Source organism: Lissotriton helveticus, chromosome 4_1, assembly GCF_964261635.1.
Source record: "Lissotriton helveticus chromosome 4_1, aLisHel1.1, whole genome shotgun sequence".
Classification (NCBI taxonomy): Eukaryota; Metazoa; Chordata; class Amphibia; order Caudata; family Salamandridae; genus Lissotriton; species Lissotriton helveticus.
In genome coordinates this window covers 115,026,752-115,053,078 of record NC_136063.1, presented here as the reverse complement: position 1 = coordinate 115,053,078, position 26,327 = coordinate 115,026,752, and the positions used below count along the sequence as shown (strand labels likewise).

General features: G+C 42.9%; 1 protein-coding gene across 1 annotated transcript in view; it reads right to left on the bottom strand.

The window, feature by feature from the left end:
• Nucleotides 1–772: 772 nt before the first annotated feature.
• LOC144827953 (fucolectin-like) overlaps nt 773–26,327 on the bottom strand; it is a 294,181-nt gene continuing 268,626 nt past the window's right edge. The window contains exon 4 of the mRNA XM_078686114.1: nt 773–1,041. Within this exon, the coding sequence (XP_078542240.1) occupies nt 870–1,041 (172 nt within the window). The 3' untranslated portion in view covers nt 773–869. The remainder of the gene's footprint in view (nt 1,042–26,327) is intronic.

The window sequence follows — 26,327 nt, the reverse complement described above, 5'->3', positions numbered from 1 at the left end:
TGAACAAATCACATCATTTCCTGTGTCTAAAAAAAGAAATGTGTAACGTAGTCTGATTCAGCTATAAGGTGCTTAAATGTTCTAGGACAAGTTTATGCTATGTAAAACTGTCTGAAACTGCAAATGTTTTCTTCCCGTTTAACTTTATGCTTATGTCTGTTTTAGGTCTGTTTTGACATCACAGCTTTCTGTCGCTTATTGCTACCAATTCTTTTAAATATACATGCATTCGGCTTATGCCCCACTGAGAGGAGTATTATACATTCTATTGGCTGTTTGGTTTTCATTCCACTCTATAGGAAGTTCTTGCGTCAACTGGAAATTCAGAGGTATTATTTTACAGCTGAAAGTATACTGAATTATCACACTGTTTCTTGCATTCAGTTCTCTATCTTCTGTATGCATCCTATACAGAAAGAAATCATACGTTACTGCTTATTTTCCCAACACTGGCCTAGTCAATAGGGCAGCCTCTAATGTGATTTACAGCATTTGTGGATGCAGCACAAGCAAACAGCAATTGCGCATCTTAGTATTTACATAGGATACTAGAAAAAACATTTGTCTTTGCCAATGTTTTTTCTCTTTCTCTTAGCCCCAGTCCAATACCCTCCAAAATGTTATGTCATTAAATGAAAAAGTGAATTTTACCAATGAATGTAATCATATTGCTTATTATATTACTGGCATTTTATTGGAATACTGTAAGATACATAGAAACCGTTAAAGGGATCAAAATGACTACTGAGCAGAAGAGACCAAGCACCGGATTTTTCACAACACAAATGCAAGAAAGAAGGTAATACAGAGGGAGAAGATCCTTTTTTAGACCATGGTTCGACCAGGCATATCAGAGCTCATTATACAGACTAGCCACTGGGTCCGCTTGTCTTCTTTTTCTTCTCCTCATAAACCTCTACTTCACACAGCGTAAGGAACTCGACTTCTGACGGGATATGGATATGGATGTATTGGCCCTCCATTCCATTGCAGCAGAATATGGCAGGTTTGTAAATGTTTGCCTCAGAGAATACACCACAGCTGTGACAAAAGAGATACAAGGAACACGTTTACGTAAGAGTAAATCATTAGAAGTAATATCTTGCCACTGTTTTAATTACATTTATAATTTCCTGCCACAAATCAATTTGGCTTTCGGTGTTTGGACCCTCTCCAATCCTAGCTTTCTTCATGGATTACTGCATACCATTTCTTTAAGTAGAGAATGTGACTGCTTTACCCATACTTCCATTGGCTTGATGGAAAAACATTATTGCTACCTTACTAACATCTTTTCAATATGTTACTGACCTTTGTGGATGTTCGCTAGCCTTGACTTTCTAATGAACATGGACATCTCACAACAATACCTATTCTATGTATACCAACATCCTGTGAGCTCCTTAGTTGGCCCATGCTTATCCTCATATTCTCTCACATTAAGTATGGCACAAATTGAGCAAAAAAACGATGGATTTAGGCCCAGATCTCTGTACTGGGGTGAATGTATGACAATGTTCTGCATTCTGTCCATCACCTGTTGTTTTTGCATTTGTCACCCCGAGTGGGCTGGGTATGCTCAGACGTGAGTCCTGTGCTCTCCATGCCACTGGAGTCAAGCTATCCAGGCTGATGAGGGCTGAAAGCCCGAAACCGGTCCTTGGATGCTTGTTTCCAGTCCAGGGAGGACCTGGCTTGGCAGTTCGGGCTGGACTGTTCCCATGGGGCACAGGGTCAAGACTGATTTGCATATGGCTGGGTTCAAACTGGAAAGGCATAGTGAGCAAAAAAATGATGGATTTAGGCCCAGATCTCTGTACTGGGGTGAATGTATGACATTGTTATGCATTCTGTCCATCACCTGTTCAGTATTCAGTATTCAATTATCTTTATTTAGATATAGCACATATATCTTTAAAAGAAAGTTACAAAATTCACATTGTGTATCCATAAATAAGATACAAATCTATTAAGAATAAAAGCATGGTCATTTAACAGTCATTATAAAAACAGGAATTGTCTTTTCTTAAGCCTCTTTAAATAAAATAGAATAGCTTGAAGCATCATGTACAGGGAAAAAAGTAATCTCTTCCACCCTTTTATGTGATACTCGGCATTGATGATATCCTGCTTTTAGGAAGTAACCGACATTCCTGAGGCTACAGCTCATATTATTTTAGCCTCCCTAAGAGTTGGCAAGTGGGAGGGACACTTTAACAGGGCCTCTTTTGATTGAAGTTACGGTATGCTTGCAGAATGAAGTTTATGAGTCTTATGTTTAACGAGGTGTTCTCCGGGTTCAAAGCTACCATGATAGCTTGCCTGCAGGTCCTGACACCCAGCCTATTCCATTCTGGTTTAAGTCTCCACCTGCGTTCTGAATTAAAAGCTGGACACAGGCAGATCACATGCGACATAGTTTCAGCTGTTTTGCCACACCCTCTACAAGTTAAATCTTCAGCAGTGCGTCGCCAGGGGGGTAGATCTTTAGGGAATCGCCAGTCGCCCATTCTAATGGCGATAAGGCTGTGTTTTAGACTGAGTGAATATGTGCAGGCCAGATAGGAGGCAGGGGCTAGCCGTCTATAAGAGTTTACAAGGGCCCAGGCATGACTGCGTTTCAAAAAGAGGGATTTGTCGGTGATACAGGATGTCATTCTCACACCCTTTTTGATCCCTATTTTGAATGCTGTCTGACTAGGATTCAGGGCCCACAAATCACTTGCTGACATTTGCTCGATGGCGTCTTTAAAGAGACGGCCATATGTTCCACCTGGGTTATTCTGGGTTATTTCCTGCCAGACTAAGGATTCTAGTCTTAGTTTGTGACAGAAATTAAAATATGCCCCGATGTTGGAGGCATCGTAGTTTATCAACCCCATCTCCAGTCTTATCTGTGCAGCAGATGCGGATTTTGGCAGCTGGAGAACCTTTTTGTAAATTTTGGCCGTGTGCTGGTTCAAGGCTGTATTCATTTTCCCCCCAAATAACTCTATACCATACGATTGAGTAGGGCCAATTTTTGCTCTCATCACCTCCAAAAGGGGCGATAGAGTTGGGCCTGAGAGATTTTTTGCAAGCTTGCCTAGTGATACCGCAAGGGTTATTGCTTTGACTCCAATCTCATTACGCTGCTTTCTAAAATTATATTTAGAATCCAGATGGACGCCTAGATATTTATACGACAGGCCTGTTTCAAGGCTTATGTTGTTGACAGACCAACCACCACCTGTGTGTCATTTCTTACCAAAAGGGAAGACTTGCGTTTTTTTTAGGTTGACCTCTAATTGGTTAATAGTCGTATAGCCATGCGGTTTATCAAGGAGCCTTTGTAGGCCAACCCTAGTGAGGCTAAAAAGGACAAGGTCATCGGCGTGCAAAAGGTTGCTTAGTCCCACGCCACCGACTTTTGGAGAATGGCTGTTGGTGTCATCCAGAGTCGCCAACAGATCTGCTATAAACAGGTTGAAGAGAAGGGGGGCCAGCACACATCCCTGCTTCACACCTCTAGTTGTCATTATTTTCCGCGAGAGATGTGTGCCGGACCCTAGCTTCACCCGAACCTATGTTTGCGAATGGAGTTGGATAATTGCCTGTAATAGATTCTCTGGAATCCCCCACTTCCTTAATTTTACCCATAGAGCCTCCCTGGGGACTCTATCAAATGCTGCTTTGAAGTCGACAAAGCAGCAAAACACTAACCTAGATGTTAATAGGGCCTTGTCGACTATAGTTGAAATTGCTAGCAAGTTAGTGCTGGTCCCTGAGTTTGCAACAAACCCTGTTTGATTCATTGGCAACAGTTATGGTCCTTTGCCCATAACCTTAGATCCTCCAGTAGGAGGCCCGCATAATACTTGGCTTCAATGTCCAGGAGGGCAATAAGTCTGTAGTTGTTCGGTTGGGCACGTGATCCTGATTTATACATTGGATGGATTATAGCGCCCCGCCATGAGTCCGGAATTGTTGCTGTTGTCAGTGCATAGTTGAAGAGATTAGTTAGTGCTCCAGACCAGAAGGCAATGTCAGATTTAAACAGGCTCTGTGGGAGGCCATTTGGGCCCGGAGCCCCATCAGATCTTGCTTTTGTCATTGCAGTAGCTACTCTTTCTTGTGTCACTTCAAGGTCCATGTTGGCAGGGTGTGAGCAGTCAGCTGGTAGACTCCGTGTGGTGGCAGGCCAATGGTTAATCTCATTTAAAGAGCTGCTTCCTTTGGGATCTGGGTATTCTGGAGACTTGAAGTGGTCAGATAGGTATCTTACCCAGTCTGATTCCTGGATGTTTGCAGATCCAAAGCTCGATGTACTAGGATTGGAGTGGTTATTAAGAGCCCAAACTTTTCTAGAGTTTTTTTGCTTACTCTCCCACACCAGTTTTCACCAAAATTGGTTTTCATAAGACCTTTTGTCTTTTTTGATCGCCAGCTTGAAGGATCTTTGAGTGGTTTGATAGTGACTGGTACGTTCACTATTCCCCGGGGATTTAGCCAATACCCGCAGGGCTGCGTTTCTGGCTTTCTTGAGTGACTTGGTCTGCTGTGAGATTGTAAACTGATGCATCTGTGTAAACCTTTCAACCTGATGCTTTGCTGGAAAAAGGTGAGTCAGGTGGGAACAGAGCATTATCCAGGTTACAGTCGGGATTGCCTCTTGCTCAGTTCCTATTCTTATGATATCCTCACTTGCTTGGAGGATATTCGAGCTAATTTCTTCAGACCACTTAAGGCGCTTTAGGTTTTCCGTGTGTATTCCCCGGCATGCCAATGGAGCAGTTTTGTGTTTCACCGGGTTTGTGTTAAAGGAAATAACCTGAGGCCTGTGGTCACTTTCGGTTCTTGGATTAATTCGGAAGTTGGTTAAACAGTGGAGCAGGGCGGCGTTACAGATAGTATAATCCAAGTAGGATTGCTTTGTACCGTTTGTCCAGGACCAGTTTGGCGGAGTGTCACCTGCTGTTCTGCCATTAATGAGAAGGTAACCTGCACTATAAAATTTCATCACACAAAGCTCACCCAGTCCACTTTGAGTTTGGGTGGGTGGTTTGGTTTGTGTTTTAGCCTCGATGATTGGAAGTAGGAAGGGCCCATCAGTGTCTGTTGCGTTCCCTTGGAATAGGTAGGTGTTAAAGTCCCCCGTAACTATACAGTCTGAGTTCCGATGTTCCACGGCTATATCATTCATGATTTCCATTAGGCGTGTCAGATGCTCTTTTTTTGTACGAGTACTAGGGTTGATATATAAGTTTAAAAGGAGCAGTGGGCGATGTTTCCGCCAAGCATTGATTTTAACCCCAAGTAGCCAATCTTCGTCAAGGGGCAGTAGTGAGATTGGGCCTTTTAGGGTATTTGATATATATATTGACAGGCCACCTTTGGGGTGACCGAAGCGGCTGTCCCTAAGTGCTGGTTTCCATAACTCGATAAACCCGATGACTGGGCACCCTTGTGTAGCCCAGGTTTCCTGCAGGGCTATTACTGAATGTTCACACAGGAAGGAAAAGGTGTCGGGGTTCTTAATTTTTTGCTGAAGGCCGCTTATATTCCAGGAACATAGTGTGACGGTGGAGTCCGCTTGTGTATTTAATACTGCTTCTGGGGGAGGTGGCAATGTATGACATTGTCCTGCATTATGTCCATCACCTGTTGTTTTTGCACAAATCGGTACACCCCTCTTTCATCGATACACATTTGTCTAGAATCATCATTATCTGAATTAGAAGTAGAGATGATTTCCTCATACTTTATATGATTAGCTAAATTCCTAGCCCGGGCTGAGGGTAATAACATTAGCAGTGATGAACATTAAAATGCCAGTACAGCAATCTGAATTTAGCAGCAAATACACATGATAAGCTCTACACATTCCGGCCAAAGAAGTGAATGTGCTATGAAGTGCATTGGCCAAAGATCACCATGTCTCAAATTCCCATCCCATGTCATGCATGAGGAAGTCTATTTCCAGGGTACACCTAGACCACAGATTACTGATAATGTACTTTTTTCTAACATGGCTAATGTTCTCTGCATATCAAAATACCACCAGTTATTTATCCTGGGTTGGTCCTGGGCTCTGTGTATGGTGATTTCAGACATTGAGGTATTTATTGATGAGGGTATACACCCTTTCAATCAACAACCACAAACGTCAATAAATTAGCTGTCTGGTAAGTTGGTACAAAAGCAATCAGGCTTAATTTAGAGTCAATTTGTAATATATTTAGGTCTCCCCAACAAGGGATACCTGGCTTATGAAAATTTTTCTGTTCACTCCCCGAGCTTGTATTAAGCAAAGTACAGCAAGAATGGGCTGAAGAGTTGGGTACATAGGTCACAGAAAACCAATGGACATACTGCTATGCATGCACCAAGACCATACCATAAAACAGCAGGCATAGACCTATTCACTATAAACACTTGCACAGAACGTACTATACCGCTGTAATGATACACAGATATGACATGATAGAAGACAGTGACTGTCCGCGATGTGGAGCAGTAAATGCAGGTTTCATGCACTTAGCGTGGTACTGCCCAGGAGTGCGGGCATACTGAATGAAGATATTTGATGCACTGAGTCATATGTAAGGAGAGCGGCTGATGTAATCTCTGATGATAGTGCTGTTGGGTTACGATAAAGACATTCCTAAATCCAGCAGGAAGCTAGCAGCAATTGGCATCTTTCTGGCAAAGCTAAGAATAGCCATGCACTGGATGCAGGGCCCTATACCTACTCTACCAGACTGGCATACAGACTTAGCATACTGTTCTACACACTCAGAGAATTATAACCCTCTGATGCCAGTAATATGTAGACCCAAGAATATATGGGGTCCTTAACAACAGTTTTTAACATGGAATGCTCAGATAAAGAGGAAAGGACAACTTTGGATGCTACTGGCATAGGATAATCGCATATTAGATAGACACAATAAAATGCGAGAGGGATGCTGTAGAGGAGGTCTCTTTGGGCGTGCTCTAACTAAAAGAAGAATGTCAGAGTAAAGAAATAAAGGGGAGGTGAAATGACGGTTCTCGTCCGGGTCCAGATCAGAAGGTTCAATATCTGATCATCATGATTGGGTAATGCATTGAGAGCTATATTGTCACTGTGTGTAGATACAGCCTACTTGTATGCATAGTATACCATACGAATGATCACTGTGAAGATCAATAAGTAATTCATGTCATATTGTAATGAAATATAACGTTTAATAAAAATTGTAATGTATTTATGTAGCAGACATAGAGTATTAAAATGAAACACAACACAAGACATATCCTAAACCAATTACAAAAATAAATTTAATGAAATGAGTCTAAAATGAAAAAAATCCAACCAGAAGAAATAGAGATATGCAATAGTGAAGTGTTACATGGATTCTGTGCTTAAAGGCAAAAGGAGCAAATCACAGTCCTCTGGTCGCGTACTAGGAGAAAGTCACATGTTCAGGCTAACTGCAATGAACTATGGGCAGTATACAGAGACCATATTAGTCCAGTGCGCAGAATCCAGAACCTCAGGAGTTTCAATTTTCATGTAGAGGAGTGCATGCTTCTGCCATCCAAGGCTCCAGGGACTAGTGTTTAGAGATTCTAGCCAGCAAGGCTAAGGCAGGTCCATCTGCACAAGGTCAGCTAGTCAGTTGCAGGGAGACCTCTGGAGTGTATTGTGTCAATGTAGATCAGAGCAAGAGGTCAGTCAATTGACCTTTGGAGTCACTTAGTTAGCCTGGGATGAATAAAGCAGGTCCAGTGTTTTTTCACAGAATGCAGGTTAGGCCCCAAGCAGCGTGGCAGTCCTCTGAAGAAAAAGGCAGCCCTTAAGCGGCAGGGCAGTCCTCTGGAGATCACAGCAAGCCTCAAACAGTATGGCAATCCTATGGTTGCATCAGGGCAAGTTCTACAAACAATGCAGGCCTCAAGCAGTAGGCTAGTCTGCTGGGGAACACGTTAAGTCTCATGCAGCCGATCAGTCCTCTAAAAAGAAAGCGGGTTTCAAGCAGCAGGGCAGTCCTTTGATGAACAAGGTAGCTCTTCTTGTCCTCAGCTATTGGAATATATTGACTAGTTGTTCCAGAGGTCGCATGTTTACAACTGGTGTTATCTGTTGAAGTGGGTGAATTTTCTAGTCTATCACCACATCTTGTTTGGGAAAGTTCTTCCCATCCCCTGCCAAGGATTCAATAAGTCTAGGGTCACAAAGACTAGTGTTAGGTTTCTTTGTGTGTGCTGGAGGCAAGCCCTTTGAAATGTAAATGGGGCAGGAAACAGCTCAACCCACAACCCTCGGGCTTAGCCCATCCTGCCCACATCTAGTCACCTATTATTCATTCTTTATGTCCACAATGCCCTTTTAATAGATGACCCATTAACAGGCCTGGGCATCTGGACATTCCCAGAAGGCCTAAGAAGCTGATGGGCAGGAAAAGGCCAACATTCTAAAAATGGCTTTTTTTAAATTGTGATCAATAATCCGACTTTACCATTAAAGAGGATTTTAAATTACAATTCATGTCTACCTGCTCCAAATCAAAGGTTAGGACTTATTATATAAGCAGAGCGCAGAGACAAGCAGGAGACTACGCTATCTCGAGCGCTGGTAAAAAATTGCATTTGCACACGATTTTAAAAGGGAAATAATGTGTTTTTAATACTTGTAAGCACTCACTTGAATATTTGTATAGCGCACTTGTTCCCCGGTCCACCGCCAAAAGTTTGGTTTGAGTGGAGGGACGGCGCCACGCCCACCACGGAGGAAGTGATTGCTACTTCCTCTGCCCAACCAATCAGCGATCTGCAGCTGACTCCCCACAGGCTCTTAAGCCGTTCCCACCATTCGCTCTGTTGATTCTGAGCGCAGAGACAAGCAGGAGACTACGCTATCTCGAGCGCTGGTAACAAATTGCATTTGCACACGATTTTAAAAGGGAAATAATGTGTTTTTAATACTTGTAAGCACTCACTTGAATATTTGTATAGCGCACTTGTTCCCCGGTCCACCGCCAAAAGTTTGGTTTGAGTGGAGGGACGGCGCCACGCCCACCACGGAGGGAGTGATTGCTACTTCCTCTGCCCAACCAATCAGCGATCTGCAGCTGACTCCCCACAGGTTCTTAAGCCGTTCCCACCATTCGCTCTGTTGATTCTGAGCGCAGAGACAAGCAGGAGACTACGCTATCTCGAGCGCTGGTAACAAATTGCCTTTGCACACGATTTTAAAAGGGAAATAATGTGTTTTTAAAACTTGTAAGCACTCACTTGAATATTTGTATAGCGCACTTGTTCCCCGGTCCACCGCCAAAAGTTTGGTTTGAGTGGAGGGACGGCGCCACACCCACCACGGAGGAAGTGATTGCTACTTCCTCTGCCCAACCAATCAGCGATCTGCAGCTGACTCGCCACCGGCTCTTAAGCCGTTCCCACCATTCGCTCTGTTGATTCTGAGCACAGAGACAAGCAGGAGACTACGCTATCTCGAGCGCTGGTAACAAATTGCACTTGCACACGATTTTAAAAGGGAAATAATGTGTTTTTAAAACTTGTAAGCACTCACTTGAATATTTGTATAGCGCACTTGTTCCCCGGTCCACCGCCAAAAGTTTGGTTTGAGTGGAGGGACGGTGCCACGCCCACCACGGAGGAAGTGATTGCTACTTCCTCTGCCCAACCAATCAGCGATCTGCAGCTGACTCCGCCCCTGTCCATTTAACCCATGTGTCCTCGGCCACGCAGGGGACGCGCGCAGCGGGCGCTCCGATGTCGCGCCGAAGTCAAGCCAAAGTCCTGCCCGTCTGCGCCCGTCCGCGACCAGACGCGGCCAGGGGCCACTAACCTTGGTTCACCCAATCACACCCCCATTTCCTACTCCAAAGAGGATCTTCTGGCACTTATCCCTCCTATATGCTCTAATGGCAAGTTCATTAATTGCTTATATACCCCTTTCACTTGCTCTGACTGCAACCTTTGTCTTTACTCCCTACCCTCTGAAATTGATCTGGACACTGCCGACTTCCCACCGGCACGACATATCATAACTCCTACTTCATCCTTAATTGATTTTACTTTTATCAGTCGGAAATGCAGGTCACTTCCTAAGCATAAAAGGGATATTTTTGATCTACTCACGTCGACACAACCAGCTGCACTTTTCCTCACAGAGACCTGACAAATAGCTCGGGCCCAGACATAGCAGCTGCGTTGCCCGCTAATTACAGCTACATTAGCAAAAACAGAATCCATAAAGAGGGAGGTGGAATCGCTATCATTTTTCGAAACATATATACATGTCAATGGATAGATCTTGACATCCCAAACTGTGAAGCCGGATCCTTTAAGCTCCTGCTATCCCCTAACTTCACGGTATCTGGTGCTTTAATATATCGAGCCCCTGGCACAGCCAGCACCTGGGCAGCCTCTTTCCCGGAGCTCATTGCACCGTTTCTGTTAGATGCAACTAACTTTCTGATAGTCGGTGACTTAAATATCCATCTAAATGACACCTCTAGTCACACCAGTACCAATTTTTTAGCGGATCTATGTGCCCTAAACCTCACCCTTCATAACGCGGGTCCGACCCATAAGGCGGGCAACCTTCTTGATCCAATTTTCTTCAATCAAGACAACATTGTCTGTAAACCACTGATACCGATCCCTTGGTCTGACCACTACCTAGTGGAATTTACAATAGAAGTGCCGCGACCAGCCATCTCTCATAAGGCTCCATCTGGGCCTAGGATATTAAGGAACTGGAAAAAGCTGGATACTACCAAACTGAATACTCATCTTAACGACACCAGGCCCCTTACAAATATTACAAACATAGAGGAGGCTCCAACCATTCACAACTGGCTTAGCTCTGCCATCAATATATGCCTTCCACAGAAAAATAGAAAACAAATTCCACTTCATCCCCCGGCCCCATGGTATACAGATGCACTTAGACTTGAAAAAACGGCCTGTAAAAATCTAGAGCGTAGATGGCGTGTCCACTATGACCCTGCACAAATCGCATTATATAAAGCAACCCTTTTGAAATATCATGCTAACTGTGCCTCAGCTAGAGCTGAATTTGCCAAAACAACCATTGAGAATGCTCAAAATCAGCCCAAAGCACTTTTTAAAATAGTCCAGGAACTCTCTGGCTCATCTTGCCAACCGAAAGACCCCTCCCTGGACTCTGAACAGTGCAATGCTCTGGCTTAATTCTTCATAAATAAAATTGACAAAATATATGAAGAGTTCAAAGATTCAACATCTTCCCCATTAGTCCCAAATTCCCCGGTAAGCATGTCCAACTGTGAAAATGCTAGTACGCACCTTTCTTCAGGACGGTCTGTCCCCCTCAGCATCTAGCAAACTGGGATCCCCTCAACATGCTTTCATTGCATGAAATCATAAAAACTATTAAATCTGGCTCTCCCCTTGACCCCTTTCCCCCCCAAACTCTCCTTTCACTCAACACCCCCTCCCTTACGCTCATTTTAGACCTCCTGAACTCTTCTTTAAGAGAGGCCAAAGTCCCTAAGAAATGGAAACATGCCATGGTTTCACCTCTTCTGAAGAAAGCCACTACAGATCCAAATGACCCCTCTAATTTCCGTCCAATTTCGCTGCTACCTCTATTCTCCAAAATCTTGGAGAAACATATTGTCACCCAACTCACTCACTTCACAGAAACTAATCACCTCCTTCACACATCCCAGTCGGGATTTAGGGCAGGTTTCTTAACGGAATCTACCCTACTTGGGGTTTTCGAAACTATACGCCGGCAAGTTGATGATGGGGAGACCGTGGCACTCATTTTACTCGATCTAAGTGCCGCATTTGACACGGTCTCCCATACCATCCTTTTAAACACCTTGCAAACCTGTGGCATTGTTGGATCGGCCCTGGCATGGCTAAAAAGGGTTTTTTTCCGATAGAACTTTTCAAGTCTTCTCCCCCACATCCTCTTCCAAACCTCACAATTCACTATTTGGGGTTCCCCAGGGCTCCATACTCAGCCCCATACTATTTAACTTATACGTCAGTCCCCTTGCCACCTTAGCCGAAAAATCTGGGTTGACGATCTACTCATACGCTGACGATGCCCAGATTGTCTATTCACTTTCGGCAAATGCATACTCCAACCCGTCCTCCCTCCATTCTGGCCTTAATAATATTGCCAATTGGATGTTTGAGAACAAACTAAAACTCAATGGAGGAAAGACTGAACTACTTCTGTTTGGAAAACATCCTACCCTATGGGGCCCACAACATTGGCCTCCTCAGATGGGACCTACACCCACCCCTTCCAAAACCGCTCGCAACTTGGGCATCATCTTTGATGAACACCTGTCCATGAAACAACAAGCGGTCAGAGTGGCAGCCACTTGTTGTACCATACTCAAGTGGCTCAAGAAAATCAGGTGGATGCTCCCCCAGAATACATTAAAATCCGTAGTCCAAGCTCTAATTACATCTAGACTGGACTAAGGCAACATCTTATATCTGGGGGCATGTAAAGAGGTCACTAAGAAACTGCAAACAGTGCAAAACGAAGCAGTGAGGCTGATATGCATGCTACCAAAAAAATCCCCAACTTCATCGGGTCTTCGGAGTGTCCATTGGCTCCGTATCGAACAACGAGCACAATTTAAAGCTCTATGTTTCATGCATAGAATCAAGGTTGGCAAGGCCCCTACCTATCTGAGCTCTCTTATTCATCAATATGCTCCTCCAAGAATCCTACGTTCCTCGACCCAACACAAGTTCCAGATACCTAGGATCAATCGAGTCAGACAGGGTGGTCGCTCTTTTTTCTACCTGGCCCCCTCCCTATGGAACTCCCTCCCAATTCAGCTTCGCACGAACGACTGTTACGTTCAATTTCGTAAAAACTAGAAAACATGGTTGTTCAACCAATAACTTTGTTCTCAATAGCTCCCTAATCCCCTCTTTGTCATCTCGCTCATTTTCGTCCTCAGCGCCGGGAAACCTTAGGGTAGCTGTGCGCTCTACAAAAATAAATATAATAATAATAATAATATAAAATAAAGTGTGAAAATGTTATACATTGGTAGTGAAAAACACAACGTAGGATTTCTTCACTACCAGGACATGTAAAACCCACAAAGACATCTCCTATTTTTAAAATCTAATGCACCCTGCTCTATGGGACTTTAAGGCCCACCTTAGAGGTGACTTAAATGTATTAAAAAAAGGTTTAGGCTTCAAAAAAGATTTATTTTTTTAGGCCAAAAAAGCTGTTTAAAACTGCAATTCAGGCTGCTGTTGCAGAGCTGAGGCATTTTGTAATGGGCTACTTTAGTGGACGGCACAATAAGTGCTACAGGCTCACTAAGTAGCATTTAATTTTCAGGCCCTGAAAACATAAGGTTAAAGCCAATTGCACCATGCTTGTGGGAGAGAGCACAAGCATGTTGCAGTATTAAAGTGCACTGAGTCATAAAAGGCAACAAAAACTGTTTCAGCACAGGAAGGGTGGAAGGCAAACATTTTGGGTGACCCTGCAGAGATGGCTAAGTCTAATAGGGGACTACTATAAAATGAATTAAAAATCATCCTCCAGGAGAAGAAATCTTAACTTAAGCCTTCGGAAATATGCGGGCAAACTATCTTTGCAGATACATGCAATTATACGTGCCACAATTTCTTTAAGAGGTAAAAATGTACTCTAATTTTACATAGGGCCCTATTACAATGTCGACCAGAGTTTCTGCTGCCCGACATCATCTCGGTCAAGAGACCAAGCAACACCCAGTCGGGGGCCCTTACCGACAACCAGTCGGTGGTCCCGACAAACAAATTATGGTGTGACCATACACTGCTCAGTAGCATTCCCATACTTTACAGTGAGAGCATGTATTCAAGTCAAAATGCTTGCTCCCATTGTAAAAAAGGAGGTGCAGTTCATCCCTGCACCCCGTGGTAGGCACCACAAGGATCAACCAGATGCCATGCTCCCAAAAGGGACCTGCTGGGGCCCCTGATGTAAAGTTCCGACACCATTTCTGTGTCAGAAAGACCGGCACTGAAAGACTGCGGAAACCCAACATCGTAATCCCTATTGTAGAAAGAGCTGCACTTGGGATTACTTGCCACATTCCAGTCGGAATGACCATCCAGATTCTTTTCCAACTGATTAAAAGAAAGTCTTGTGCACACGTTGGGATGGGTAATAAATAGTGGTTATTCAAAAGCAAATGGCAATTCGTATTCAAATGGACAAAGTAGACTCAGTTGTGTGAGTTTCAAATAATGCAATGTATTGGGCCCTCCTTTTTAAGGAAGGTTGACATCAAAGAAAGAAGCTACCAGCCGACACGTGTTTCGTCAGACCGGCACTGGACCCGTGACTCTTCAGGGATGTATGTAGTTCAAAGTTAACGGTTTGTTTGGCCGGTGATAATTCCAAACCGGCGTAATAGCGGGTAAAAGCGGGAGTAAAATCGCATGGGAATTATGCGTGTTCAAGGGCGAGGACGGGCGGGTTCAACCGTCTTTGTGGCGATCTGTATGAAGGCCAGTATCTATGGATCGGTGTTGTCTCTCTTCGGTATAGGGAGATACCTATACCGCTCAGGTGCCAATCTTCCTGAATACGCCAAAACCCTCCACAGAACCCACAACTCTTTTCCAACTGCCTCCATCGTGATGGGGCGGTCGAAAAGAAATCTGACTGGCATATTACGATACAGTCAGAAAGGCTCCGGCCAACGTTCCGAGCTGTTTCCGACCTTATCGTAATCAGGCCCTTAGTCTACATTTCTAAATAGGAACAACATGCTAATTTTGAGTAAGTTAATGTGCATTTTTTCTTATTTTATTTTAATACCATATTTAGAAAGTAAATTAGACAGCAATGCATATTTTAAGACATGCACACACCTATTCCTACAAGCGTCCATTCACCAATAAATCTATACCATATACCCTGACACCACTACATGTTCACTTGCATGCTCATATACATATGCATTTGCAGTCTCACTATTGCATTTTCAATGAAAAATATGCAACTCAAAAAACTATAAACTCTTCAGTTAACACCACACACATTTCAAAAGCTACACATTCACACACATACCCTCACACAATATCATAACTACATAATCCTAAACTCAAACTAGATTTACACACACAAACATTATAGAACCAATACACAGCAGCATATATATGCTTTCACATAGCCACCCTACTTCTGGACTCAGACTGAACCAGCCCCATCATTATATACCGAGAAAATACTGCTTAACTACACTCTACACTAAGACACAGAATCTTCTGTAATAAAGAAAATAGCCTGTGCTAACTCCCCAGACCAATGACTAGGGGTTGTAATGTGACAAATGTTGGCCTCCTGAGGCCATGTTCTTGAACGCTGTGTGCAGCTCTATGTAGTACTGCTGCTAATACCTGTAATGGTACTCTAGTGTAGTGGACTCAAAGGTATGGTTTATAGTCTAACCAATTTTAATCACTTGCAACAACACAGAGGTCCACTGGCTTGAAGTTTAATTAGCTCTGCAGTGGCCTGAAATGATTTTCGGTGGGTTTCGTGGTAATTCTTTCTGCTTACTGTGAATGTTAGTGTTAAACCACTGGCATCATGATTCCATTCTAGAGTTATTACTTGCTGCCTTTTCTGGAATATCACTGTATGCAGAGGAGTGTTCCTAATTGTCCCAGGCTGCTGCTGTATACCTCTTCCTATCATCCTTGCTCAGTGTGAACTAGACGTTAATCTATCTTCAGAGGCCACCAAGGAAAACATACCTAAATGCTTGCTGGGATATGGGACACCATAGCGGGATCCATAAAATCAAGTGCAGAGTTGGAACCCCTGGTAAGGAACACATTTAGCTTTGAAATAATCCATTATGACCCTTTCCAATCAAATTATCTGGACACTTTAGCAGATTATAAAGAGCAATTATGGGAAGACCAGATGACTTGGGTAATAAAATGGAAACCCTCAGATAGGACATTGACTCACCTGTAACCAGGAGGATGAAACTGGAAATAAAGCAAATCAAGTGAACACCACAAGCTCTGTGAAACAACATTTTAAACTGCTAGAGACAAGTCAAACTTAACACTCATAAAATATAAGGAGTTGGATAGCTGCTTGATAGAAATTGGGTTTCAGGTTGGCAGAGATGTGTACCCTTTCTAAGCAGGAACGACAATCCTATTCAGGGTAAGTCAGATACAAACTCCATAGTAACCTGTGCTTACCCTCTGGTAGCTGAGCACAGAGCAGACAGGCTTAACTTAAAAGCCAATGCATACGTATTTGTGTAACACTACAAACAGTAACACAATGAAAACACCACAAAATGACTCCACACCCATTTAGAAAAAGTTATGAATAAAACAGGACTGAAGCAATACAAATCTATTCAGTAGAAGTTGAACTATTAATTTCTAAAGATTAACTGTAAAAATAGCTCTTAGAATTAATACTTGCTTATAAGGGTTAACCGGTCACGCAGGACCGGAGCCAAATCAAAAGCTTAGGCTGACTGTGATAGAACGTGGGCTCGATACAGGAGCCAGGCAAGGCCCACTGAACAAAGTATGTTGATCCTGGTCGTAACAGCAAGAAACGGGATGCGGCCAATCAATATGTCCATGTCGATCTTGCAGTTGAGGTGAGGTATCAATTTTCCCCATACAATAATGGTAATGCACTGGTTCAGAAAGGCAAAACCATGATACGTTAGGGACTCTTGATAAAACCCATCACAGACATGTGTAGAATGAATGTGGTCCAATATAATTTGAGAATTTTCACAGGTACCACATTGGAGAAGGATGATCAAATCCGGTTCTTCTTAAATCAAGTAGCCTATTGTGCAGTTCCTGAACATCCTGAACACCCAACTGTTGGTCCATGGTGAACTGAAGGAAAACTACAAGATGGAAACACGTCATATGTCATATGATATTCATAAATGAACTTGAGCAAGCAGATGGGAGACACTTAGACTACACTGGAGAAGGGAAATGAGGAAGGAATTTGGAGAATTAACACCCTCTCAGTTGGTCTATCTTAATCTACAATCAGGAGCCAAAAAATAGTGACTCATAATGCATAACTGAATTTGCTGGCAATATGAGAGCTTTTTTTCTTAACTATTGTAGTACAGTGTTTTGATGAACTTTGTGTGAAGGGTTCTGCATCCCTTCTTTTTACATAGCTTAAATCTGGTTTGCTATGGGAGCATATGGGTGGCATGGTGCTTCTCACCCTATGATGGCTCACAATAAAGTGGATAACCCAGTGAATGTGCTGTAGGAGAGACTCTTTTATCTTCATAGGGCATTTTCAATATGCTGCTTATGTTTTGACTTTTGCAGTGGGGTAACACACTTATCCTGCAAGGCTCCCAGTACTTTATAGAGATGCTTTCAGAGATGATGGGGTTTTATGTTTCATTGTGCTGTGTCACTGAATGTGAACGATACTAACTTTCCTGCTAAGTGGATATGGATAAGTAAATATTTAAGATTGAACTGCCCCAAAGTGTCTATTTTTAAGACACATTTTACTAGGGAGATCAGACCTGAATGATACATTAGCTATCCCATATGACTTACTACGCACATGCTCTGAAAGAGATAATAGGATAAAACATTTCTTAAATCTAGAGTTACACATTCCGGTGGTTGACTTAAAAATAGATAAAGAAAACAAGGAGCTTATGGTCTGAGGAATTCTAAACCTTACGATTGTCCAAAGTCTACTCCTCTAACTCAGGGTAGAAATAAGCTTTGCTTGACTTTCTCTTATAACTCTCTAATTTGAGGGGATATTCTTGTGTGAGGTGAATTTCGTTCTGTTTGGTATTCAGTTGCAGATAGACTAGGGTAATGCAGAAGGAAGCTAAATGCATTTTTGAAGAAATTAGATGTTACACTAAATAACTTGGGTTAAAAAGAAATTCGGAGGGAGGGCGTGGCTTAGCGCCCGGCGAGGACGGAAGCGTTCATGTGAGCGCTCGGCGGATGCCGGGGTGAACCTGCCGTCAACGGACTCGCTTCCCCTCGGAGACACCGGAATACCATCTCGGAAGGCACCAGGAATGCTCCTGAGAGCGTCTGCAGGCTCTGGGTGAACGTTTTCTGCACTTTTAGTGCATTTTCCTTCTGTTCACGGCGTTATGACTGCCGCAGCCGCCATTTTGTATTTATGAGGCGCGCGTATCGAGCAGTGCTCCTCTGCCTTGGACAGTGAGTGATTAAACATGTTCTCCTCTTTATTTCACTGAGGTTGGCCAGATATTCTTCATATACCACTGACTATGCCACCGAGATTATTACTCCAATGAATGTTTTTGCTTCTGCTTTTTGTTCCTTCGATGCTCCTCATCTCAGCGGCCATTTTGTATTGTACATTACTTCATGAAGCATTTACAGTCTGACCAGTTGCATTTATCTCTGCGTCTGCATATGATAATTGGTTGTTCTATCTCAATACTCCCATGCCTCTCATCCTTCTTCCTTTTGTCATCGTGAGGTTCACCTTGGTCATTCTCCTCCTGCGCTCTTGAAGTCTCTGCTGCCCTTCCCCCTACTTGGTGGTGTTTTCACGGATACAGTACTTCAGGGCCAGCCTTTTTCTTTGGAGGGTGTACTTATCTTATGGATAGGGGAGCAACTGGTCGTGCCCCTAAGACTCCACGCCACGTCTTTATTAAAAACTCAAAAGCTTTTTCTGCATTGGCTCATTTGGAATCCACCCAGACGTCTCTTGACCAAATGTCACAGTCCAGTGCGGAGCATCTTGTTCAACCCTCAGGGAAGGTCACAACAAAGCGACTCAAAAAGGATCCTCCATCACCGTCGGGCTCCTCCTCTGCTGTATCCATGGAGCTGTTGTTGGAGGAGATACGGGCACTCCGGCCTTTTATGGAAGAAACCAATGCCAAATTACAGGTTTTAACGGATAATTGGTCTCAGATGGATGCCAGAGTCACGACTGTGGAGCGCAGTGTTTCTTCTCTTCAGGAATCCTCCTCCAAGGTTACGCATATGCAGTCGCAGATCTCCTCTCTCCAGAAGCAGGTTGAGGAGCATGAAAATCGCAATCGGCGCAATAACCTGCGCATTTACGGCCTGGCGTAGAATTGTGAGGGGAGCGACCCTATTGCCTTCTTCAAATCCTTCCTCCCTAAGCTCCTCCATTTACCAGAAGGTACTGAGCTTAACATCCAGCGGGCTCATAGGCTTGGCCGCATTTCTTCAAAGGCCTCCCCTTCTTCCAGACCTAGAGGTGTCATCATGTATTTTCTGGAATATACTGACCTTCTTAAAGTCCTTTCAGCAGCCAGGGCCTCTCCTTGCCTCACTTGGTCAGGATCTACCTTGTTCTTCGCGCAGGACTATGCTAGAGCTACAGCTAATCGCCGCAAAGCTTTTTTGGACATGAGACCAGAACTCCGTTCCATTGACGCTAGATATGGCCTCTTTCATCCTTGCCTTTTTAGAGTTACGCATAACAACAAGACAACGACCTACGATGATCCTGTTAGCCTTCGGAGTTTTCTCAACTCTTGTCACACAGCGGACATGGAATCCTCCAGCTCTTCTTCTGCTTTTCCTCCATGTCTTTCTTGAGTTGCTCCTGGTTTCTGTGTAGCTTACTAAGTTCATGTTGATTTTGTCTTGTTCATTATACTACTTTACCCTTCCATAAAATTCGCCTGTTTATTGTTTCCTAATACTTACATACCCCGGTCACTCGTATTTTCTCCCTATTTGGTCCCACTTTTACCTTTTTGTTGTACCGTCTCCTGATGTTTTTATTTCCTCATGTTTTTACAGAATCCGCGTTCCGTTGCACGATGTTCCCCCCGGCTTGACGGATTGCTCACGTTGGATGTCTTGCCTCCTCCAGTTGGTTCTACCCCCCCCCAGTCTCTCGTTCGTTCTCCTCCTTCATTATCCTCCCTTGGTTCCATCCCTCGTAAGTACGTTTTCCTTCCTTCCTTCAATGCTCACCTTCTCCTTTTTTTCCCTATTTTTATTTCTTTCCCAATTTCAATGCTGTTCACAGGTGTCACTCCTTCATTACTTTCATCAATTTTTCTGTTTTTCTTTTCTTTTTATCTCCTTACCTATCATTTGCATTCTTCTTTTTTGTCTACCTATTTGGATGACTCTCTTCACCATTCCTTTGACCTATATTTCTCTTCTCTACTCACTTCCTTTTCCTCCTTTTCTCCTTTCTCTTTTTTTCTATGATCTTCTGTTCATTGGTTCACCCTTGTTCTGGACTTTGATCGTTTCTTTTTCAGATCTCTTTTCTTCTATCTTTTTTCTTCCTTTTATTGTTCTCCCGGCATTTGGCTCGCAAATCCTCCTCTCTATTCTTTTCTCTTCTATCATTTTCAATCTCCTCATTTCTCTGGAACGTTTCTCTTTCTTTTGTTTGTCTTTTCTTCTGGGCTCTCTCTTTAATTTTCCTTTTTTTGCTAATGTTATTTTATCTTTTATATTATGTCATTGAAAATAGTTACATGGAATGTTAAGGGCATCAATTCTCCAATCAAAAGACAGAGAATTTTGTCTCACCATGCTCGTTTAAATGTTGATGTCGCGTTTTTGCAAGAAACTCACTTGTCTGATACTGAATCTGCTGAACTCAAGAGAGGCTGGGTGGGTGAAGTTTATTATTCCCAAGGAGATGGTAAACGAAATGGAGTGGCTATTTTATGTCGCAAAACTTTATCACATTCTCTACTCACTCAGGAATCAGATGTTGAGGGTCTTGGGACGCATGTTAAACTGTCTCTCAAGGGTGTTCCAATTTCCTTTCTTAATGTTTACGCTCCCACTAGTGGTGATCCTGTTTTTTGGCATACTCTCAACCCAACATATCACCGGATTTGTTGATGATAATTTCATCCTAGCGGGGGATTGTAACCAGCCCCTAGATCCCTTCCTTGACCGCAATTCTAAAGCTCATTATGTCCCAAACAAATCCCATAAACTTTTTGCCCAAGCCATCTCCCAACATAAACTCATCGATGCCTGGCGCTTATGCAATCCAGAGGCACGAGAATTTACTTTTTATTCTCCATGTCATCACTCCCAGTCCCGGATTGATTATATTTTTGTCACTCATAATATAGCCCAGACTCTTACTCATGCCAAAATTGGCCCTATTTTACTCTCGGATCATGCCCCTACTTCAGTTCAACTAGATATTCTTCCTAAACCCTTTGGACCCAAGCAATGGCGCTTCAATAATACCCTTCTCTTGGATCCCAAGTTTGTTACCTCCTTTATTGAATTTTCGGATGAGTATTTTTTGTTTAATGACAATCTTTCTATCCCCAAGTATACCATTTGGGATGCTTTCAAAGCTGCGGCGAGGGACTTCATAATTGGGTATGTGGCAAGGAAACGGAAAACTGCTCGTAAATGCACTGCTGATCTTCTCCATGATATTAAGAAATTGGACCACTCTTATTTTACCTCTCACTCGCAAGACAGTTTAACAGCCCTCGTTACTGCCAAAATGAAATTTAACAAAAAATCTACAGAAGACGCTTCCTTGTATTTATTGAAATCAAGTGCTAAGTTTTATGGTGGTAAAAATAAAGCTGGAAAAGTTTTAGCTAATTATTTGAAAGTCAAACATAACAAATTGAATATTGATTCCATTTATGACACAAACTTGGTTCTTAAACATACAGATGCGGACATTCTCACTGAATTCTCTGTTTTTTTATAAATCATTGTATTCCTCCGAAACCCAACCTTCTTCCCAGTCTCTAGACCGTTTATTCTCCACATACACAAACCTGCCCACTTCCCTCTTGAGCTTTCCCACTTAGAGCTCGACATTTCTCAAAAAGAATTACCCACAGCACTTCAACATCTCAAAAAAGATAAAGCCCCTGGACCGGATGGTTTTACGGTTGAATTTTTCCTTCACTTTTCAAAGATTCTCATTCCAAAACTTCACTTCCTTATTGATACATTTCTCTCTTTAGGTGCCTCTTCAGGCTCTTTCTCTGATGCACACATTTGTCTGATACCTAAGGAAGGGAAAGATGCTCAATATTGTAAAAATCATAGACCAATTTCTTTGGTTAATATTGATTATAAAATATTTGCTAAATCTCTTGCAGCTCGTCTTGACCTTCTCCTCCCAGACCTCCTGGGTGAAGAAGAATCAGGTTTCGTCAAAGGCAGATTTATCACTGACAACACCAGACTTTTATTCAATGTTTTATCCAAATCTCACAACTCACCCCATTCCCTCGCAGCGATTTCCCTAGATACTGAGAAAGCGTTTGATAGGGTTGAATTGACCTATCTTTTTCACACCCTCAAATGGTTTGGTTTTGGTTCCAAATTCATTTCTCTGATTTCTTTATTGTATTCTAATCCCCGTGCAGCAGTTTGTGTTAATGCCCACATCTCCTCCTTTTTCAATTTGGTGAGAGGAGTTCGCCAAGGCAGTCCCTTATCCCCTTTTCTTTTTAATTTGGCTTTAGAACCCTTTTTATCTAAACTTCGTCAAAATCCTGACATTCATGGCTTTCAAATATCAGATTCCCAAGTTAAACTGGCCGCTTATGTGGGCGATATCCTACTTTTCATCTCCGATCCCACTAAATCTATTCCTGCTTTTCTTGCTGAAGTGAGTAATTATTCTCGAATATCGGGTTACAAACTCAATAATGATAAGTGTGAGATCCTGCCTTTAACAAAGTTTACATTTAAACCTGATTTCAGTGCCTCTAATTTCACCTGGAGTCCCTCACATATCAAATATTTTGGTTTGCATGTTACCCCTTCTATCTCTGGCACGGTTACCCTCTGTTTAACTAAATGTACTCAAAAATTGCTAGACTTAACGTCTAGATGGCACCCTCTTTATTTATCTTGGTGGGGCCGTCTCAACACTAAATAAAATGATGCTGTCTCCCATTGTCCTCTACACTATTTCTAACATTCCAGTGTCTATCCCTTCCAAATTTTTCAAAAAGATTAATTCAACTCTGCTGTCTTTTCTTTGGAATAACAAAAAATCTAGAGTGTCCCTTGCTGGACTGATTCGCCCTAAATCAGAAGGCGGGGTCAATTTCCCAGATATCCCAGTTTACCATAAAGCATTTCTTCTACGACAAGCTTCCTTCTGGTTACAAGATCCCATCTCCCCTTGCCCTTTATGGGCTAAATTTCAACGTCTTCTTCTCTCTCCCTTTTCTTTTGCTGAGTATCTTTCTTTCTCTCGCAAACCCTCTTCTACCCCTACCCCCATTCATAAATTTACTACTAAATTGCTCTTATCTTCTTCTCCCGCCTCCCCCACGACTGTTGCTGATTTCTTATCTTCTACTATTTGGCACAATACTTCTCTACTCATCCGCAACAAGTCCTTTTATTGGAAGGCTTGGCGCCGGAGAGGGCTGATATGGATTTCTCAACTATTCTCACACTCTTCTTTCATACCTTTCACAACTCTTCGCTGCCTCTATGATCTACCCACTTCTTTTATCTGTAACTAACTCTTGCTCAGAGAAGCAGTACTGGCTGCTTACACTCGCATCTTGTGGTAAATAAATAATTAATTACCGGTTCTATTTTTGACTGGATACAATATAACAGATAGCTCAATAAATAAGAGTCAAGATTCGAGGTAGCTGGAGTTGACAGGCTTTAATTAAGCATAAAGGACTGGAACAGGACAGCCTGTACGGGGATGGGATGGCAGGGCCCGACAGCTGCCGGGCAGGATCTGGGAATGGCTAGCAAACTTTAATACCAGTGCACAATATTTATAGTTAAACAAATACATTGTATTCAATACAGTAGTGGTAGCAGTAGGCGGAGTTTGTAGCAGTCGCGAAAGATAAGGCATGAAGTGGGTGTAACAAGAGGTGTGTACAGGGCGTGTACATAGACATGTGGTGCAAACGTAACAGAATATGTCATAAATGGGGCGGAAACATGGAGGGGGCTACCTGAGCAGCTGGGACCTCTAACCTAGTGGTGCGCGCAAACTAACAATGACGTGTTACTAGGGAGAACTGGGGGGCTATGACTTCTGCACTAGAAGAGGAGACGAAAAGTCTGGAGTGTCAGACCGACATGTACCTAAAGCCTATCTAGTATCTAATGTTTAGAGAACATGTTGATAGAATCCAAAAGTTATCAGGGCAAAGGCTAACAGACATTAAGACTGGTGCATGCATAATTCTACATGTAGTGTGTGTGCGAGGAATATTCTATGAATATTAATACAGTATTTCTCTTACATGGAGACATAAAGGCTAGACCATGACGGAAACTATTGATGCGATTCAGTAGCTTAGGAATGCAGAGAAGGAGGGCTGGACTGATAACTAGAAACATAACATACTCTTGGCAGACTGGGAGGCAGAGCCAGGCCTAGCCGGGCACCGCGAGGATACAGGTGGGGCTGTATCGCTCCTTAGAGAGGGTTCAGGAAACAGGAGCTGAATCTGAGTCCGGGCCCTTTTGAGGCCTAGAAACGGGGACAATTCAATGAATTAGCGTGCACACCGTAAAATGTGGCAACGTAGCTTTACATAGGCCTGATATTCGTTGTATTCACGATAACTGGAAACTGGCATACTAGAGATGGACACAACTGTAATTGCGTCTTTAATCGATCAGAGGGGGATACATGCATATCGATCATGCACATATGACATAACATGGGGAACACGTAGGCACATATAACATGGCAAAATTTACTTTTCCACATTCCCTCCTTGTGCCCTACGTTTCCATCAGGAAACATCTATATTCATGATACCATCTATCATTTCATATAGCATCATTTGCTCGTCTCGAATTGTCTTGGAACGGGACTTAGGACTAGGAATAAAAGAGGTAGCACAAATGCCGCAAATCGCAGGGCCACATTGTATACAGAGGCAGCAACTGAATATGATCATTACTGCAATACCTAGAAATGACAATACTTTCCATCCCCAGGCAGATAGGATACTCCAGAGCCAACTGGACCATGTCCAGGTGCCTGGATTCTGGTGTAACTGATGGGCAATTTTATGAAGTCTGGTTATAGCTAAATAAACAGACGGCGCGTTATTAGGAATGAAAATGCAGCAACTAGATCCGATGACTCTACATGCTCCTCCTCTATCGGCCAGTATGACGTCAAGAACGAGACGATTTTGGAGCACGACAAATCTCATAGCAGATGTCTCTTCGGTTAAGTTACCTAGAGCAGAAGTAGTCTCATTCACTACTGCTTCAAGGGTTCTGGTTAACCTACGTATTAACTTACTATTCTGGACAGGGCCTATAAAGAAGAAGAAACGTTTATTAAAGTCTTGATATTGTTCTAGAGTAGTTTCAGTTTGATCGACAATTGGGGACTCAATCTCCCTTCTATGTCTGACGTGTACTAGATGTGTGTTTCTGTGATAATCGGATGGGGCTAGAAAAACTGGTGGCAGTAGGAAGGCAATGTAACAGGTTCCATCCCAATCGAGGGGCAGACGAACATATGCGGTCTGACCACAAACAAAATAAGAATGACGTGAGGCTTTGAAAATAGATTTCCCACTGTCACTATACTCGACAGTAGTAGTACAATCACTATGTCCTACATGTGCGGAACCATTCTTTCTGACACATAATTCGCCTTTGACTGGTAGTACTGAAATAGCAGGTAAGTCTGGAGTAGTATCAGACTGAACATTCAGGACCATAAAATTCGAAGAATAATTACCTAAATTGTAAACTTCATTTTCTAGATCTAACCCTGTTCTATGGGGGAGACCTTGCTTGTCTGGAAAACATGTTCTATTCAGAAGGGACATATCATTTGAAGATGACGTTAACGTGGACCATGCTCCACACGAACCATTATGTGAAAACGGATAAGGAAAGAGTGGCAGAACTCCCTTCGGTGTCTGAAAAGGGGGGAGTCGACCACACACCCAACAATTAGTGGCATTGCTGGTCTGGTGTGAATAGTGTAACATTCTGATGAATGTGTTATTACGCATAGCAAGACGATAGGATAACTCGTGAGGAGGCAGATCACTAAATGTGTGCTCTACTGTAACATTAGAAGACTTATTTACATGAGGAATTGGGAAACATAAATGCAATGCATAACTTGTGCAGGTAACCATCAAACTTAGAAACAATAGAAAACTTAGAAAAACGATACATCGGATAGAGTTTTGACTAACTCTCTCACTATGGGGGTCTATCTCATACATGTCAGATACCTGTCTAACCGTTTCACCCGAGAGGGACTTAGACAATTAAACTGGCTGACTTATTTTACTAGACCGGAGTTT